Source organism: Penicillium cinerascens (genome assembly GCF_028974065.1).
Source record: "Penicillium cinerascens strain IBT 15544 chromosome Unknown contig_16_segment0_segment0, whole genome shotgun sequence".
Taxonomy (NCBI): domain Eukaryota; kingdom Fungi; phylum Ascomycota; class Eurotiomycetes; order Eurotiales; family Aspergillaceae; genus Penicillium; species Penicillium cinerascens.
Window position 1 is genome coordinate 1,510,898 of NW_026695286.1, and position 17,936 is coordinate 1,528,833.

At 51.4% G+C, this 17,936-nt stretch overlaps 6 protein-coding genes across 6 annotated transcripts; 5 read left to right on the forward strand and 1 right to left on the reverse strand.

Annotated features, from left to right (window-relative positions):
• Positions 1-11: 11 nt before the first annotated feature.
• N7498_000528 (uncharacterized protein) lies at positions 12-1,277 on the forward strand (the record flags this gene model as incomplete). Its single annotated transcript, XM_058447591.1, has 1 exon — positions 12-1,277. One exon carries the CDS (start codon positions 12-14, stop codon positions 1,275-1,277), a length of 1,266 nt encoding a protein of 421 aa, XP_058313002.1.
• A 950-nt stretch (positions 1,278-2,227) lies between these two features.
• N7498_000529 (putative phosphatidylglycerol specific phospholipase) lies at positions 2,228-3,535 on the forward strand (the record flags this gene model as incomplete). Its single annotated transcript, XM_058447592.1, has 1 exon — positions 2,228-3,535. The coding sequence occupies one exon, from the start codon at positions 2,228-2,230 to the stop codon at positions 3,533-3,535; it is 1,308 nt and encodes a 435-aa protein (XP_058313003.1).
• Positions 3,536-4,225: 690 nt separating this feature from the next.
• N7498_000530 (SGNH/GDSL hydrolase family protein) lies at positions 4,226-5,965 on the reverse strand (the record flags this gene model as incomplete). Its single annotated transcript, XM_058447593.1, has 10 exons — positions 4,226-4,525; positions 4,571-4,807; positions 4,865-4,924; positions 4,978-5,071; positions 5,122-5,209; positions 5,332-5,453; positions 5,505-5,557; positions 5,616-5,652; positions 5,712-5,718; positions 5,767-5,965. 10 exons carry the CDS (start codon positions 5,963-5,965, stop codon positions 4,226-4,228), a joined length of 1,197 nt encoding a protein of 398 aa, XP_058313004.1.
• Positions 5,966-8,310: 2,345 nt separating this feature from the next.
• N7498_000531 (acyltransferase family protein) lies at positions 8,311-9,864 on the forward strand (the record flags this gene model as incomplete). Its single annotated transcript, XM_058447594.1, has 3 exons — positions 8,311-8,421; positions 8,475-9,102; positions 9,152-9,864. The coding sequence occupies 3 exons, from the start codon at positions 8,311-8,313 to the stop codon at positions 9,862-9,864; spliced, it is 1,452 nt and encodes a 483-aa protein (XP_058313005.1).
• Positions 9,865-13,747: 3,883 nt separating this feature from the next.
• On the forward strand, positions 13,748-14,587 carry N7498_000532 (uncharacterized protein; the record flags this gene model as incomplete). Its single annotated transcript, XM_058447595.1, has 1 exon — positions 13,748-14,587. The coding sequence occupies one exon, from the start codon at positions 13,748-13,750 to the stop codon at positions 14,585-14,587; it is 840 nt and encodes a 279-aa protein (XP_058313006.1).
• Positions 14,588-15,999: 1,412 nt separating this feature from the next.
• On the forward strand, positions 16,000-17,618 carry N7498_000533 (glycoside hydrolase family 76 protein; the record flags this gene model as incomplete). The annotated part of the gene is made up of 4 exons (XM_058447596.1): positions 16,000-16,099; positions 16,176-16,417; positions 16,469-16,942; positions 17,031-17,618. 4 exons carry the CDS (start codon positions 16,000-16,002, stop codon positions 17,616-17,618), a joined length of 1,404 nt encoding a protein of 467 aa, XP_058313007.1.
• Between the last annotated feature and the right edge of the window lie 318 nt (positions 17,619-17,936).

The window sequence follows — 17,936 nt, forward strand, 5'->3', positions numbered from 1 at the left end:
GCCAATCCACAATGTCAAATTTGAGAGTTTTGATCGTGGGCGCATCCATCGCAGGCCCAACAGCAGCCTACTGGTTCGCCAAAACCGGAGCAAAAGTCACGGTCATCGAACGATTCCCACAGATGCGAACCAACGGACAAAACATCGATATCCGGACGGCTGGTGTTTCGGTGATGCGAAAAATGCCCGGAATGGAGGAAGCCGTGAAAGCCAACATCGTGCCCCTCGAAGGCATCAGCCTGGTGCGTGAGAATGGCCGGTCCTACGGAACCATGACAGCTACCGGAAACCCCGATCAACAGTCCCTTGTCTCCGAGTATGAGATTCTCCGCGGTGATCTGGCGCGCATTCTCTTCGACATGACCGAGAACCACGAGAATGTCAATTATGTGTTCGGCGAGCAAATTGCTTCTATGCAGCTAGACGAACACAGCGATGGACCTGTTATAATCGACTTTAGGAACGGAACTCCCTCCTCGGAGTATGATCTCGTCGTCGCGTGTGACGGAGCTACGTCCAGAACTCGGGCAATTGGACTAGGCTGTGGTGTGCGAGACTATATCCGACCCGTGAATTCATGGACAGTTTTCTTCTCCATTAAGAAAGACCTTCTTGAAGGGCGCCAGATAGGCGAGGGATACAGCGCCGTTGGCGGTCGCGCCATTGGCATCAGCCCCGATGCTAATGGTGGCAATCGCGTCACGTTGATGGGAATCCACCCACGCAACGATCACGACTCCGTCCGCCACTTCCGCGAAGCGAGCAAACTCGGCACCGAAGCACTCAAGGAATTTGTCGCGCAACACTACAAAGGCGCAGGCTGGAAAAGCGACGAAGTCATCCAAGGTATGATGGAATCCGACGACTTCTACGGCACCGAAATGGTCCAAGTTAAAACACCAACTCTATACAAAGGACGATTTGCATTAGTCGGCGACGCAGGCTACGCACCCGGCCCCACAGGCACGGGTACCAGTCTAGCCATTTCTGGTGCCTATATATTGGCGGGCGAGATTGGCAAGCATCGAGGCGATCTTGCTTCCGGGCTGAAGGGGTACGAAGAGAAAATGCGTCCTCTGATCAAAGAGATGCAGAAAATCCCCCCTCTTATCCCGACGATGATTGCTCCTCAGACGGCCTGGGAAATTTGGTTGCGGAATACTATTTTTGCGTTAATTTGTTGGAGCAGAATTCCATCACTCTTCCAGAAATTCTTTGGAGGCGCTTCCGCGCACTCTGATAAATACAAGGTGCCGGAGTACGAATGGGCAGCTTGAATGTATGCTCGGCATCATGTCGTCTGTATCTAATTTTCGCAAATTCTCATCTCTCTGTACATAGAATGGAAATCAACCCCTCAGCTAATCCCAGATCTGATCCTTTTCTTCTGAGAACAACCCAAAGCACAATCCATCAGAAATCCCGGAACATCCAAAGCGACTATCTCCGTAAATTAATGCATGGCACCCCTTGATTCGCTTGGAATCCGGTAGGTCCACGCGCGTGCCTGGCGGGTTGCAACGTTTCATCGTACTGTAGATCGGCGAGATTCTCCGGCCAGCAGATCAATCTCCCAAGAAGGAAGTGGGGGCCAAGCGGCCATTGTTTAGACAAAGTCAATGGGACCTGCATTTATGTAACAAAATCCTAACCCTGCAGCCGTGCAGAATGAACCTTGTTTAATTTCGCTTCATGGGTATCCCTGTGATTGGTGGTAAGATATGTGGCGTTCTGGGGATTGTAAACAAAAGCTTCGGAGCTAGCTTCAAGATCTCTGCGGGAAAAGCCTTGCGAGTCCGGTATCGCGTGTCTGAAAGTTTGTCAATCATTAATGCGTAGCTCGATTTTGAAATTAGCAAGAAGAAAATCTCTCGTAGTGAAGCTTCAGTGGCCCAAGGCTGTGCAACACCAGGAGACGATCAGGGACCAAGACAGGCTAAGAGGCCAATCGGAACAGTGCTGACCAGGGACAAGATAAAACCACGGAGCTAGTTGGCCTCTTAGCGATGCGGAGATTTCAGGACAGTTAATGATCGACAAGAGGGGAGTTGTAAGTGGATCTTTTCCCAAGAGGCCAGTGAAGCCTTCCTTGAATTGCACGCGGCCAAGCACGGCTCGATCATGCCCGAGACTGGAGCCTTGCTAGCTTCACCCGACTGGCCCGCGATGGCTATAAATCACTGCCCCCTCTTGAAAATGAGGCGGGAGACGCTTCTGCATCTTCAACATGGCCCTGTCTCTCGCGCTTGTCGGCCTCGGCCTCGGCCTCGGCGCCGCCGCGGCACCCCACTCCTCCGGTATGAACAACATTAAGAACGTCGTCGTGCTCGTGCAAGAAAATCGATCCTTTGATACTCTCGCCGGAGGCCTCACCTACAACCCTGACATCGACGGACTGGTCAACCACAAATACTGCAATCCCGCCAATGTATCCGTCGCAAGCTCAGAGAACGTCTGCGCGGCTGGCATCGCGAAGAACATCGCGTCTGATGATCCGGACCACACGATCACCGGTGTAAACATGCAGATCTTCGGCAACTACCACCCCCAGAGCAGCTCCAAGTCAACCATGGACGGTTTCGTGACCGAGCAAAGCTACATGTATAGCCTGGAAAACGACATGATGGAAGCAGCCGAGGTTATTAATTACTACAAGCCCGACCTTGTTCCCGTCACCAATGCCATGGCCGAGAACTACGTTTTGTTCGATCGCTGGTTCGCTTCGATCCCCGGCCCAACCGACCCTAACCGCGCGTATCTGACTTCGGGCACGTCGCACGGTCACGGCGACAACGGAGAAGTATTCTACAACGCCGGAATGCCCCAGAAATCCATTTTCGAGCAGCTGTCCGAGAAGGGAATCTCCTGGATCAACTACGAAAACACGACGAATATCGGGCCGAGCAGCTTCCCTCCCGATGCCATGTTCTACGAGTGGACTGCCAAGTCTGCCAAGGACAAGATCCTTCCTCTCGATCAATTCTACAAGGATGCCAAGGCCGGTAACCTGCCCCAGTTTACCTGGATCAACCCCGAATGCTGCGATTACATGTCCATGCATCCGAAGTCTCCTATCAACATGGGCGAGAACTTTATGAAGGGTATCTACGAGGCGATCCGTAACTCGCCTCAATGGAACGAGACTCTCTTTATCGTCACCTGGGACGAGCACGGTGGATTCGCAGACCACGTTGCTCCACCCACCGGAGTTCCGCCGGGCGATAACCTGCCGTATATCGAAAAGGCCAACGATGGCAAGAACTATACCTTCCACTTTGACCGTCTTGGTGTCCGTGTGCCCACTCTGTTGATCTCGCCTTGGGTCGAGAAGGGCGTCGTTCAGAACAAGCCCGGCTCGGGAGAGAATGAGTTCACTCACACGTCTATCCTCAAGTTTCTGTCTGAGTTGTGGGGCTTGGAGAGCTTGACTCCTCGTGTGGATTGGTCGCCCTCGTTTGGGAACCTGATTACGAATAACTTCCGTGATGATACTCCCGAGCAGCTGCCCAATGCAGCTGGCTATCCTCTTCATTGACGGGTACGCTCGTTTGATGAGGTTATGTGACGCCATGCCATGATTGTATATAGGTAACGGCTACGCCGCAGCATTTATTTTGCCATGAGGGAGATATACACGAATCCATTTCGAACATAGTCAATGAGCTAGTGATATGGAGAACCTTTCTCTTTGCCGACATCTCAACGGAGTGCACCGAAGATGCAGCGTAATAGTTTCTACTTCCCAGCCTCAAGCAAATATTGTAGACACCCCTATTGAGAAGTCATCACTTGAATCGATGCCATGGTGAGCTTTTGCACGCAAAACTAGACTGAATCCGACGTGGTGTGAGATAGAGTTGGAGGGAATGAAAACAATGAGATCGGCTAATCTCATAACTTAAAAGGCTTCACCCCGCGGATTGCAAACCTATTTTGTTGATTAGTGGGGAATCCGGGGTCGAGGTCGTGATTTCTTGCCGGGTGGAAAACGAACCCCCGTCTCCCGAAGGATCTCGCCTCTTTGAGAGGGCTGCTTCATCGATGGTGCTGCTTTGTCGTTGGATCCTGGAGCGGCTAAATAATCTCCAAGTTGGTTACGTTATGCAAGGCTGAGCTGTTGTTGTTTGATTTGAAGCAAAACTTCATGTATATAGTCATATATTATACAACCTAGCCCACAACGGGCCGGAATCTTAAATGGAACGCTCTCGATGATCAGTACATCCTAATACTCTTGTTGATCATTCCAATAAAGTGTTCCATGCTGAACCTCACCCATAGGCTGAAGCTCCCACCTCAACACCAACCTCGTCCACTGCAGCAAATGGCTCGCCAGCTTAAGATGCCCCACATCCGTCGGGTGATTCTTCGGGTTAATATCGTTATGCTGCAGAATCCCTTTCGTATCGAAGTAGTAAACAAATCCACGGTCACGGAAATGATCATGGACATTCTTGGTTTCTTCTTCGTATACCTGTGTCGGGACGTACGACAAGCCTTCCTTGACCCATTGGCCCCATTGGGACTATTTCTGTTAGATTTATTTCGAGATAGGGAGGGGTGGACGTACGACAATAAGAACGACCGCGTGGGGCCATGTCCTGTGGATATCTTCGATCAAGTCGACGTAAGCGTGGTAAAATTCGTCGCCAGGGATTTCGTTTGGGTGGCGGTGGTCGTTGCCTCCCATTTGGATCACGACGAGGTCGGCGGGTTGTTCGGCGCTGTTGTCAAATTTCTCGGGCTTGTCGCCGAAGAATTCGCGTGCACGACTGCCGGGATCTGAGGCACGGTTCCAGTACCAGGTCTTTTTGATAGGGAATTAGTATTCTGTAATGGGGTTCGAGGGTATAGGGGGCCGTACCATGCCGTGTGCGCTGCCGCCGTAGCATCGAAGATCCACCAGGCATGCGCCGGGATAAGCCTGTTTCGGGGCATCAGCATTGATCGGGATGTTTAGCTTCAAGAGACACCGACCGTGAGCGTATGCTCAGCATTGCCAAGTCCGGCGGCGAAAAGGTATCCCCAGGACGAGATCGTCTCATAAGTAGCGAATTGGCCAGCAGCAAGACTGCATCGAGTTAACGCACGATACCCCAAATCCACTGAAGGCAGACTCACGATCCGCCGATGATTTCCACCTTCTTGTTGAACTTGGTAGGAACCTGCAGGCTTGCATCGCTTGCAACGGAGACACCGGCGATCTGAACTGTAAATGGATGTGAGCAGTGTAAGCGACAGCGGCGGCAGCGCGACTTATCCGAAGCCCCAGTTTGTGACTGCAGAAAGGTCAGCATAGGGGATTTTCATGCTGTTGATGTTGGATAGTACCTCGCATCTCGAACACCTTGTGCTCCTTTACGAGATCCTCATCCAGTTCCAACTCCGGTCCAACGAACTGATAGGTTGCGTCGGCGGTGACATTGGAGAATTGCCAGTCGAGCGATCCGACGCTGCGAATTGTTAGAGAGATAACGTGGAGATTCGAGATCCAGGACACTGACCGGTATGCCACCAACACACCATCTGATGTACTTTTGCCAAAGCTCACCGCAAGCTGGTATGGTGTCAATATTGTGGATAGACGCGATGGCTATCATGTTGTGGAGACGTACCTGGGTTCCTGAAAACTCAACCTTGATTCCAGGTGCGCTAGTGATGTCAGAATCAACAACGAAAAATGAAGGCAGCAAGGGGAGAGGGCGACGCACGACCACCCTAGAAACAGTTAAAACGAGTTTGCAATTTCGGGATAGCTTCACATACAAGAGACGTGTTGACTGTCCCACCGTCCTTTGTAGGATATCTCCTTCACATGCGCATCATAGCTGCGCCAGGAGTCGTCGAGAGTAATGCGCCGGGCTTCTCCGGGGTACGGATCCTCCCTCACCTGGCCATTCTGTAGAATGGTAGCCGCGGCATGAAATGACCACAGCAACGTTAGACCTAACCGAGCAATCCGCATCGTGTATGATAGTTCCTGAATACTGGATCACAACAACGGTATATTTCTCACAGTGCTCGTGTGCTGCTCGCCTACGGTACGATGTGGTAAGGCTACTAATAATGGCGTGATCTTGGCTGGGTATCCACAGGCCACAGCTGTCGCCGGCGTCACCACTTCCACTTTCCACTCCATTTACGAGCGGACCTTCAGCCAAAAAGAAAAGGGTGTTGGGGTCCGAGGATACGAAACCAGCGGCCATGGCCCGGATCCATTATTACAGGCGAGATGTAATAATGAATTCCTTGGCGGGAGACGCCAAGGCCACCAGGTCGAAGGACGTGGAGCTTAAAGACCGGGATTGGTAAATCCGGGGCCTGCCCGGTCAGCGCCCAGGCGCTACCGGTTCGGTTCCGACGCTGATTAGCTGGACGGGTGAGGGACCTGAGTCAAATAGTCTTGGAAAGTTGCCATTCCCGGACCAGGGGCTGCAATCCCTGCAACACCGGAAATTGTTGCATAAACTTCTTCGCAGTGCAACGGAACTGTCAACCATATATTTCACCCATCATGGCCGCAATGATGGAACGTGTGAAAGCGATCAACAACATCCTCGGATTTTCGCTCTTGCACTTAGTAGAGTCCAGGCGATGATCTGTTCCTTTTGGACCCTGATGGACTTCTCCGCTTTCGGCTGTATCGGATAGTACGTGTCAGAAACGACCTGGGCCACTGTAGTATTGTATAGCGGGTAAAGCCGCTTGAGTACCTCAGGGCCAGATTCAAGAGTAAGTCGAATAGGAAGGATGGCACGGCCATTGACGTAAACTGTTTAACGAGAAGGCAGTTCTTGTCGCCGCCAAGAGCGCCACGACTCCAAGCCGTCGATTCTCGGAGTGCCATGGATGGTGGACGGAGGCGAGATCCTGGAGCCCGTGCATGTTCTGGAAATGAGTTCGCTTATCCTCGACCCCAGAGTCTCGTATTCTCATGTGGAAAGGTGAAGAAAATCCGCAGGGCAGTTGTATGCCATGAGGCTTGCCCCTGCATTCCAGGAACGTGTTTTCTTGAATAGAGTGCCAAGCCGTATCAAATACCATTCCGCCAAATCACAAACGGCTCAAAGTTCTACGGACAGTGCAAATCTTCGCCGATCAAATCGCGTTCACTGAAGCCCGGATTAGGCCAAATGACGCCATATTCCCACCACCTCATGCAATGATTCGTATAGGTTTCGGCCCCAGAAAGGGCACTAGATATGTCCAGGGTACGCAACGTATTCGGTATTCGTTCCCGGGAGTGAGAACAGACTCGACAACCTCGTTTTCGCTCGCAAAGGGAGACCTCAGGGCCGAGCACGCCGCCAAGCCAGCGAGACCCTTTTCCACTCCACTCGTGAAAGTCCGACTTCTGGCAGCAGACAAATCACATGGCCATGTGAATGACGATACCCCATAGGACTGGTGCGAAGTCGAATCGGGTAAGGAGATCGGCGCCAAGTTCTGGCGCAATTTCGGCTGACTTTTGGGCCATAACGGAAGTCGAATCGGACATGATAGTTCGGTGCAGCCAGGAAATTCTACCCCTGCGTCGTCATCATCCCGTTTCCTCAATCTACCTCCGATTGTATTTGCGTAGATCATGAGACGGCTCAAAGGGCCCTTTCTAGTAATTCGACCTTGATAGTCGTTTGGGAGTTTGTATCCATCTCCGGAATCAGTCGGACACTCGTGGAAATTGTGGCTGGAAGGGCATCCCCAGACTACGCTTCCGTCGAGTTCGGAGTAACTGCGCAAGCTTTCATGCAGAAGTGCGGTACTTATTGATAACTATCGAGGCAGACGGGAGATGTTGCATCTCATGAAACGCCCTATCTCAGCGCTATCCGGCCGTTCATCAAACGGACGGTTCACAATCACTGTAGCATAACCCCCATGGGGGTAATAGATCTGTCCCGTTTGGTAACAAGTTTCTCGTCAGGCCCGCTGTCAAGCCGAGGAATTCTGGGCAACGTATTGGCATACTCCACTCCCATTCGGCAGTCTCCTATCTTTTCGCCTTATGGGACGACCCGCAGTCCAGCTATTCAAGACCCCAAAACCCCTCGACTCGCATTCCTTCTTTCTTCGTCTTGATCTTTTCTGCACGTACCAGGTGTACATCCACCCGTCCCATCTTGGCACGTAATTATTTCTTAAGGGGAGCCGCTCGGTTTCTTCCTTGAATACACTCGTTTACTCTCCGTCTCGTCCTTCCCCGACATTCGTTTTCACGCATCGCTCTTCCGGCTAAGAAGCAGATGCCTCGATGACAGACTCTTGATTCACAACCCTACGCTCGCTTAGTTGCTTGGTCTTACAGTCATTATGGAATACATCCAACCAAAACAGCTATACACCCGCATCCTGGATAACGTACCTTGGAAAACGGATCCAAACGCGAAAGGTGATCCTAGGAAAAGCGTGAAATGGATCGACGTGTGTCATCTATTCCCATGACATTCTGAAAACAAAAGGCTAACGCTCACCAGGGCTTAAGAGGAATTGCCTCCTTTCTCGTCGTCCTAACTCACCTGGCGCGTGCATGGGACTACGACCTATTCGCACCCCGCGACAGTGAAGACGTCGCACCGCGCATTCTCCAGTGGCCCGTCTTGCGAATTCCATGGCAGGGTCGTCTCGGAGTCACCATCTTCGCCTTCTTGACCGGTTACGTGTGTGCATTGAAGCCTTTCAAGCAGTCTCGCAATGGCGACATGCTTGGTTCATTTACTTCCGTGGCCAAGAGCGCATTCCGTCGCCCGCCACGTCTTATTTTCCCCGCAACCATCGCCCTTCTTATTTCCTGGGTCATGGCTCAGTGTGGTGCTTTTATCACTGCCAACCGTTCGGACTGTTGGTGGTGCCGTTATGCTGCCCCGGATCTGGCGCCGACGTTCTGGGAGGAGTTTGTGCGGTTGTTTAAGAACTTTTTGGACGTCTGGACAACCGGGTATATGGCATATGATGATCATCAGTGGGCGTTATTGCCGCTGTTGAAAGCCGCGATGCTGGTCTACGTGATGCTTTGCATCACCATGTTCGTCAAGTTCCGATGGCGTCTGGCTATCTACTTGGGAATGACCCTTTACTTCCACCAAGACGCCGCCAAAAACACAGGTACGTTCCATCTCCACACCACCCCTCAACATTCTCTAACAGAACACAGAAACCTTCCAAATGCAGGCAATCTACGGCATGTTCCTCAGCGACCTCTCCTACTCAACATCATGGAAAGAGTTCATCGAAAACCACAAATGGCTCCGTCGAGTAGTCGCAGCTACGCTCACCTGCACGGGTCTCTTCATCTGCTCCTACCCAGGCGAACACCCGGAATGGGCAACCTGGTCAAACTACATGTTCGAGGCCGCCCAGTACATCTTCCCACCGGGCGTGAACATCGGCAAACGCTACTCCGCCATCGGCGTCGACATGATCATCTTCGCAATCTACATCTCCCCTTCCACAAAGGAATTCCTCGCAAACCGTCTTCTCCTCTGGCTCGGAAAGCAGAGTTTCGCCGTCTACCTTGTCCACGGAACACTCCTGCGCACCGTACTCTGCTGGATGCTGTACGGTATTACCGGCCAGCCTTGGGAAGGGGATATCGTGGATGGAAATGGCCAGCCTATTTTGGATGAAAACGGCGAGCCGCTCCACCCGCACTGGATCCCTATTCGGGCTCCTTGGGTCGTTGGGACCTCGATCCCGGCTTGGATCGTGTTGGTTTATATTTTTGCGTCGCTGTGGACTTCGTACGTTGATCCGTTCTGTGCGAAGATGACGCAGAAGGTGGAGAAGCTTATGTTTGAGGAGGATGAGACGTCTGCTGAGTCGCTTCCTCTTAATAACGTGCCTATGGCCGCTATGCCCACTGTGTAGTGGGAGGTAGCAAGGTATACGAATGCATGCAGCATATTTTCATATCATTCCTTCGGGAAACACTTCCAGGACTGCAATGGGATGCACTGAGAAGAGCGGCGACATCTACTTTTCGTGAATTGGAGTTTGATTGTATATATAGCATTTCAGCAACATTTAGAATATTTGCATCTGTGGTTTTACTTAAATATCGGTCTATTCTATTCATGCCAGCCGAGTTAGTTTAAAGCTCGCTGTAGATTCCCACCTGATCGTGCCTTAAGCGAGGCATAAGCCCGACGCTGCGAGACCTCCACACAGGGCAGAGAGTATCAAACACCCATGTCTCAGCCACCGGCGCCTGCCGTCACTCTGCATGACTCTAGGGGTAGAGTAGCAGCTAAAGGTGGTAAACAGGCACAGCGTTTCGGCCGTTCCGCCCGAGACGGTCCCGCCCGAGACGGTCCCGCCCCACTCATTATGTAGGAGACACTACCGTCGTTTCTCCGTGACATCCGCCAAGTCCTCGTATGGAGAACTTCAACTTGGCACAATCCTTGACGCGGAGATTGACGGGTGGGTAATCCCGATACACAGGTCCATGCTGGCGTGGATTGACTGCGGGAAGTGTTCAGGAAAGTTCCCCGGTGGGTCAAGAGCGACACCCAGACAGACTTTCTCGGGCCAAGAACCCTGGGCAGAATGGTTGTTTCGGGAGGCGGGACAGACGGCTGACAGGGTAGTTTGCCTCCAAGGTACTCCAGGTATCGCCTTGGCAGGGCGTTGGCTAAAGGGTCTTTAATTGCCTTGGTTCCAACTTGCCAAGGCATCTATTTTTGGAAGGTCATACGTCGTCAGTTTTTTGGTACCTAAGAGAGACATGCTATTTTATCCATGAGAGTATATTGGAAATGGGTAGTGCAGTGGCTTTTGTATAGTCCAGCAAGTGGCCTTCCATCTCGCCGACGCAGTGAATACTCCTTGTTCAACTTTGTCTAGGATGTCACTCCACAGTTCTATTGCTTCCTCTGGGTGGTCTGCATAGTCATGAGTCTGAGGTGCCAATAGCCCAGACAGTAGTTGAGTTCATAGAGCACTATTCCACTCCTTGTACTCTTTCACAGGTCCGTTGGCATGGTGTTGGCGTGGATGAATCTTGCGAGAGCGCAGTCGAGTCAGTGAGCACCTTCTAATGTACTCAGGTCTGGTTTGTACTCACATTAATGATCCAGAAGACTCGAGAGCCCGCTCTCGGCAGTCCATTAGCGCGGCAAACTTGCTTCACACAGACGCGACAAGCGCACGTCAAGAGCTATGCAGGTCTTGATCTCATCGCCAACACTGCAAGGACCTTCCTCTGTTTCAGTAACAAGGAGCCTGTCTTGACTGTCTCCGTCACCACTAACGACCTCCACGCACAGAGAACGGGGATGTCCGATCCCTCTGGGGTATGCCATGAGGACCATACGAAATCATACCACGAAGCCTGGAATTTAAATTCAAGACCAATCTTGCTGGGTATCCCCCCATGTTCTGTTTCGTGATAGCTGACTCCAGATTCATGTCAGCGCTTCAGGTCTTTGTTGAATAGATTGAAGGGCAGACTTACCTTGGACTGCCTAATGGTAATTTTCTTCAAAGACTCGCTCCACCGCTCATAGCAGTGGGCCTGTCACGACTTCCTCCTTGGCCACCGGCTCCGCGTAGAAGTAAAAGCATTTTGCTCACTGGACAGGCAGCATTGCCTTCCGGGAGGTTGTAATCTTCATCTTTCACCTAGGATAGTTGCTCTGGTATGTGACATGGGATAAAGTGGACAGCGCAACTGAGGATTCGCGCGCAACCTGGGATTGTAAGTGAGAGGAGGTGCATGTAGAGAGACGTGGAAGAATGAAAGATTGGTAGAAACAGACATGGAAAACCGAGAGAGGAGATAAAGAGAGACTTAGCTCACAAGTGAGCCCCCACATGTAGAAGTAGACCCTGGCGACACGCAACTGTCCAGCCGATAATAATCGTTTGTAGTCACTGAACAGGCACAACTGCCTCCCTGGGGGTTGCCATCTTCAACTTTTATCTCGGATCTTTGCGTAAGGTACATGCCACGAGACAGTACCCAGGGTCCGCGCAGGTCCGGTGGTTGTGAGAAGCAAGAGGGGAAAACACGAAAGGTGATGAGGATGGACATGACAGAGGGAGACAAGGGAGACAAGAAACAAAATGGGTATAGAGAGGAGATGAACGAGACAGATGAAGCCTGGGAGGTGAATGTAGATGGATAAATAGAATGGGAAGAGATGAAGAGTTGGGGGGAGAGAAGAACAGGGAGGATGAGAAGGAAGAAAATGGAGAACTTTTTATATTGGGAGACTGCAGGTGCGGACAGGCAGAATCGAGGGCGAGGCCTCTCTCACTCCATCTGTGATGTCTCGATCAACCATGCACGCACTCTCCAGCCTCAATGGCTCCCCGTCGCGCTTCAAGTTCTCTGATGGCATTTAAAGACCCCCAGTCTAGAGGGGGGGCATCTTCATTCCATCTTTGTACCAATATCCATTTTTGAAGTTAAGCCCGCCGGGGGATCTGACTATTGTCCATGGCTGCTGTAGCATTAATCGTGCCGTCGCCATTCAGGTAGCCACCTATGAAAGCTGTGTGATATGCCTTGGGACCGGTTATAATCGCGGAAGCAGAGATCAGGGAAGTGGAGAAAACTTGCCTGCAAGTCAAAGCCCTATGTGCCGTTCTTGGAGTATACTCCCGTACACCTTATTGTTTGCACGATATGGTTTCTGCTAACCATCTAACACTCTCGGTTGAGTATTAGCAGCTCTCGTTTTTGCAATGGATGAACATACGAGGGAGGGATGGACTTCGCTTCGATCGGGGAGTCACTTGGCCGGGTCAAGTAGAAGCATCGATATTCACCATGCGTGGTTTCGAGCCAGTAGGCCCCTGTCATATTCATTCGCTCTCTTCAAAATCTCCCATATTATCCGCCAAGAAGTGAAAAGTGCCATTGTCAAGGGTCGTGTAGGTGTACATGAGGATGAAGTGTGTGTCGCCATTGCCACCCGCACTCTGGAAAAGAATAGCATCGCAGTGGTCTGCTGCACCGACGATGCCTTCCACCCGTTCGTATTGTCTGGAATTGCTTTTACTTTCATCTATCAAATTATGAACGCGATCAATGTAAGCGTTTCCATCTCGAACGAGGTTCATATATTTAAAACTAAGCCAGTGTTGATGGAGCCTGTCATGTTCTACGATACTGTGTTTTATAAGCACCCGAACAGCATTCGCGCATAGAGAAGACCATCTGACTACAATCCTAAACACAAGTTAGAGCCTAATGGCTGGAGGATTCATATGGCGTGTCGACATTCAACATGCGGACTCTGATTGGTTGACCATCCTATTCGTGTACGCACGTCTTGCGATCTTACGCTCATTGGGAATATCACCAGTTTAAATTCTTATATAGAATGCAGTGGTTTTCATCTACTATAATTCTGGCCTAGTGCCATCATATGTTAAACGGCGAAGGGAAGGTGTAGAGATTAAATCTGAAGCGGAGAGGCCCCGCCAAGTGTCTCCCGAAGTCGGAGTTTTCCCGCCACTTCTGATCCACGCCGGCTGGCACCGTCGGTCTGATCCGAGCTTTCGGTCAACGCCGGAATTTCCCTGTGGACCGGAGAACCAGGGAGAATGTCCTTTTAATGTGCGGGGAAGCTTCTGATCCTTCCCGACAGCTACATGTTCGATTTGACTTATATGCACCACTCACCTCTCTAACGTTCGTCGCATCCTTTGTTCAATCGGATCTAAAGTACTATCCCGCCGATATTGGAGGGATTCACCTTGACCTGCACATTTGCGCCGAAAGATTTCCCGCTTTCCCGCCATGGGCAACGAGAAGAAGGTCGGTGCCTACTATGCACCGACCGGCGGATTGCCGCCGCAGACACAGCTTCTCACCGACCGCGCCATGTTCACCGAAGCCTATGCGGTAATCCCGAAGGGCACGTTCAGCGACATCGTCACGAGCTTCCTGCCCTTCTGGGACAAGACGCGGTTGTGGGTGATTGCACGCCCGTTGTCGGGCTTTGCCGAAACCTTTTCGCAATACATCATGGAAGTGCAGCCGGGAGGCGGTAGCGACCGCGCCGAACTGGATGACGGCGCACAAGGCGTGGTGTTCGTGGTCGAAGGCGAAGTGACCATTACCTTGGCGGGCAAGACGCACACACTCGCCGAGGGCGGTTATGCTTATCTGCCGCCGAAAAGCGGCTGGACTCTACGCAACACGGGCGCGACTACCGCCCGTTTCCACTGGATACGCAAGGCCTATGAATACGTGGAGGGGCTCGATAAGCCGGATCCGCTTTTCCTCAACGAGAAGGAAATCGCGCCCACGGTGATGCCGGACACCAACGGTGCTTGGGCCACCACACGCTTCGTTGACCCGGCTGATCTACGTCACGACATGCATGTCACCATCGTGACCTTTGAGCCGGGCGGTGTCATCCCGTTCGCGGAAACCCATGTCATGGAACACGGGCTTTATGTTCTGGAAGGTAAAGCCGTGTATCGGCTCAATCAGGACTGGGTGGAGGTGGAAGCCGGAGACTTCATGTGGTTGCGTGCCTTCTGCCCGCAGGCCTGCTACGCGGGTGGCCCTGGCAAATTCCGCTACCTGCTCTACAAGGACGTGAACCGACACATGAAGCTATCGCGGTTGTAAGCGAATGCCGTGCCCCTACAACAAACCGCGGGAAGATGGAAATTGTGGAGCAGAGACGACGACAGTCGGGTCCGGAATAACTAATTCCCGAAGAGGAATGTGCAGAGGACCTTGACTTCTACAATGACTGCCCTTTTGACTGAGCTAATTGATCTCGTCGAACGTTCGTTGATGTTTCCTGTACACCACTGGAAATTCCCCGGACCCACACTGTCTTGGCCCATCGATGAGCCTTGGCGTTTGAAAACACACTGAGATGGCGTTCTTTGTTTGTCATAATGCATTATGTCTTCGTACATTTCGTGACCGAAAACGAGCTAAGAGTGCATCGGATTTCCAAGGCTTGAAGCTGTGATAGAGACCAGACATGTTGGGCACTAGATCAATGGGATTCAGTTCCGATAAAACTCCAAGCGAGAGTCCAAAAGGCTGACGTAGAATCTATCAAACGTAGCAGGCAGAATTCTGACTGCTGAATTTGGAGCCAACCATGGTCCTGGTGCTGAAAGTAGGATGAGTAAATAGAGACTTTCGGCCCAGATGAAATAGGGCTGTCACACATATTACTTGCGACAGAAAATTGTTGTGGTTTGTACCGAGCGGGAGCTAACCCCGGACCCATGGCTGACCCACCTGCGGGGAAGGGTACAGTAGACCTCGCCATGATCCACCAAGACTTTTTTTAGGCGCTAGCGGAGGCTCGCGGATCGTGAGATTAGACCCATACACCGGGGCGCGGGCCCGAACTCAGGGTTGATGGCGAGGTGTATCTGAGGGGTCATGGGTGACAGGCAGCTCGGTATGACCCGGCCCACGGGTATGGGCCATAAGTAGGCCTTGTCGGGGTTTAATACGTCTCTAATCAGAGGACGGTTGCTGACGCGCAAATTTTACCCCTCAAAATATAATAATTCATGTTACATCGCTCGAGGGGTAAAAGGGGAACTATTATTAGAAAGTGGTGGTTCATGACTTGGCCAAATACAGATTAGGGTGGATTTGGATACGGGCCGAGAAACAAGGCACGTGCGTCTCATGGGGGGAACCTGTTTTGAGTCCGACTGTAGCTCTGCGTGGCCGTTGCTGGGGGCAGCACGCTCGGAGGTTAGGGGCGAGACTATTTGAGTGCGACGTAATATTAGGAGCCGCCGAAACCCCCCGTATACTAACTAACTAGGCACCGAATCATTCGGTTCAAACGAATCCGAAAGTGGGGCATAAAAGTCATTTTAATTGGTCCTACTTCCCTGAGCTACTCCAATGACATCGGCTCGATGCTTCGCCTCGCTCGCTTCCAACCTGAACCTTCTCTTTAGCCAAGTTCCAAGAAAATACTTGACTTCAACAACCAAGCACCGGCCAAGAATTTGGTCCCTTAGCCACTCTCGGCAGCTGTGGTCATACTGAGCACAATGAGGTTTAAGGATGCCGGGCATATGGCCCTGGTGGCCCTCCACGTTCTACCACTTGCCGGCCATGTCTACGCGCTTGACCTGAACGTTGACAGTCAGGGTAAGAGATTGGATCTGGATCACGGGGGTCTTTTCAAGGCTCGAATTGCTAATCACGTTGTCTCTTCAATGAGTAGAATCGATCAAAGATGCCGGGAAAACCGCCGCCTACAACATGATGACTTGGTACACACAAAATGGGACCGACAACCCGGGTTTTATTTCAAGATCCTGGTGGACAGGAGCTGCTTTGTTTCTGGCATGTCTTAATTATTGGCATGCTACTAACGACACAACCTATAACGAGGAAGTCAGCATCGGGTTGCAGCACCAGGGAGGTGCTGACGGAGACTACATGCCTTCGTGGGCGATAGGCATCGTAAATGTCCATTTCAACATATGGAGTCTGCCCATTTTGACCGTTCTATAGGGAAATGATGATCAAATGTTCTGGGGTCTCGCAGCAATCACAGCAGCAGAATACAATTTCCCGAATCGTCCAAGTGGTGATACCTGGCTCACCCTCGCAGAGGGTGTTTTCAATAACCAGATAAGCCCACAGGGGAATGGGTGGGAGACGAGTATTTGCGGAGGTGGCCTTCGCTGGCAGAAACAAGTGTGGCAACCTGGTTATACCTTGAAGAACGCAGTGTCAAACGGAGGCTTTTTTATGCTCGCAGCACGTCTCGCTTGGTATACCCAAGATGACGTGTACTCTACGTGGGCTGAAAAAGTCTGGAACTGGTCTACTAAGGTCGATATGGTCAATACTACAACCTGGGCTGTGGCAGATAGTGTCAGTGCGGGTACTGGGGGGCCCGATGGCTGCAGCCTTCCTGATAATAGCCGGTGGACTTACAACTACGGTACCTACCTATCTGGTGCTGCTTATATGTATGCCTATGTAAGTGTTTTTCTTCTATCTGCTACCCGTTTAATAACTCAGAACTACCTATCCTGTTCTAACATGCTAATAACAAACCTCGTTCTAGACGAATGATAGTAAGTGGCTAAACATCACGAACAGCCTGATGGAGTCATTATTTACTACATTCTTCCTACCTGAACACGGAGGTGTGATCACAGACTGGCAGTGCGAAAATTCGGACCGATGCTATATAGACGCGAATGATCCACTTTTCAAAGGCCTCACGGTCTCGTGGCTTGCAGATGTTGCATTGATCATCCCTCCCCTAGAGGAGAAGATCCTACCAAAACTCCAAGTCTCTGCCCAGGGTGCTGCAAATTCATGCACCGGCGGTGGCCAAGACCTCTGTGGTAACCGCTGGTACGGCGGGTATGATGGACAAAATTCAATGGAGAATGCAATCAGTGGCAGTCAGATGATGAGTGCTGTTATGTTGAAATTTCTCGGCTCATACTCAAAACCAGTCTCGACAGCAACAGGAGGAAACGCCTCAAGCGACCCAAATGCTGGTACTAAGCAAGGTTCGCAAAGTTCGGAATCTACAGTGTTCCCCCCTATCACAACGGCAGATAGAGCTGGAGCTGGAATCCTGACAGTGGTTCTCGTGGCTGGTGCGGTAGGGGGGTCGATCTTTTTGTTTAGTGACACCTAAGCCCTCCAGGAAACAGAGTCCAGCTGCCAGCCAAGAATCATGGGAGAAGCTTACGGGCTGATGTATATTTCGAGTTTTTATACTGTAATGAATCAAATGCCGTTTTGTATCTTCTAACGTATTCGGTAAGCGAGCCACCCATGTGAGCAGCCGCCCGCCTCAAAACACCATAGTTAAGCCGATAGGGGATGTGTTGCGCTCTCTCCGGCTAGAAGGACATGAGTAGCAGAACGCAGGGACTGGCTGGGAATGATCAGGAGTCGCGAGCGAAGACGATCCCATAGGGAAAGTGCCCACTGATTACCCGGATCAAGGAAA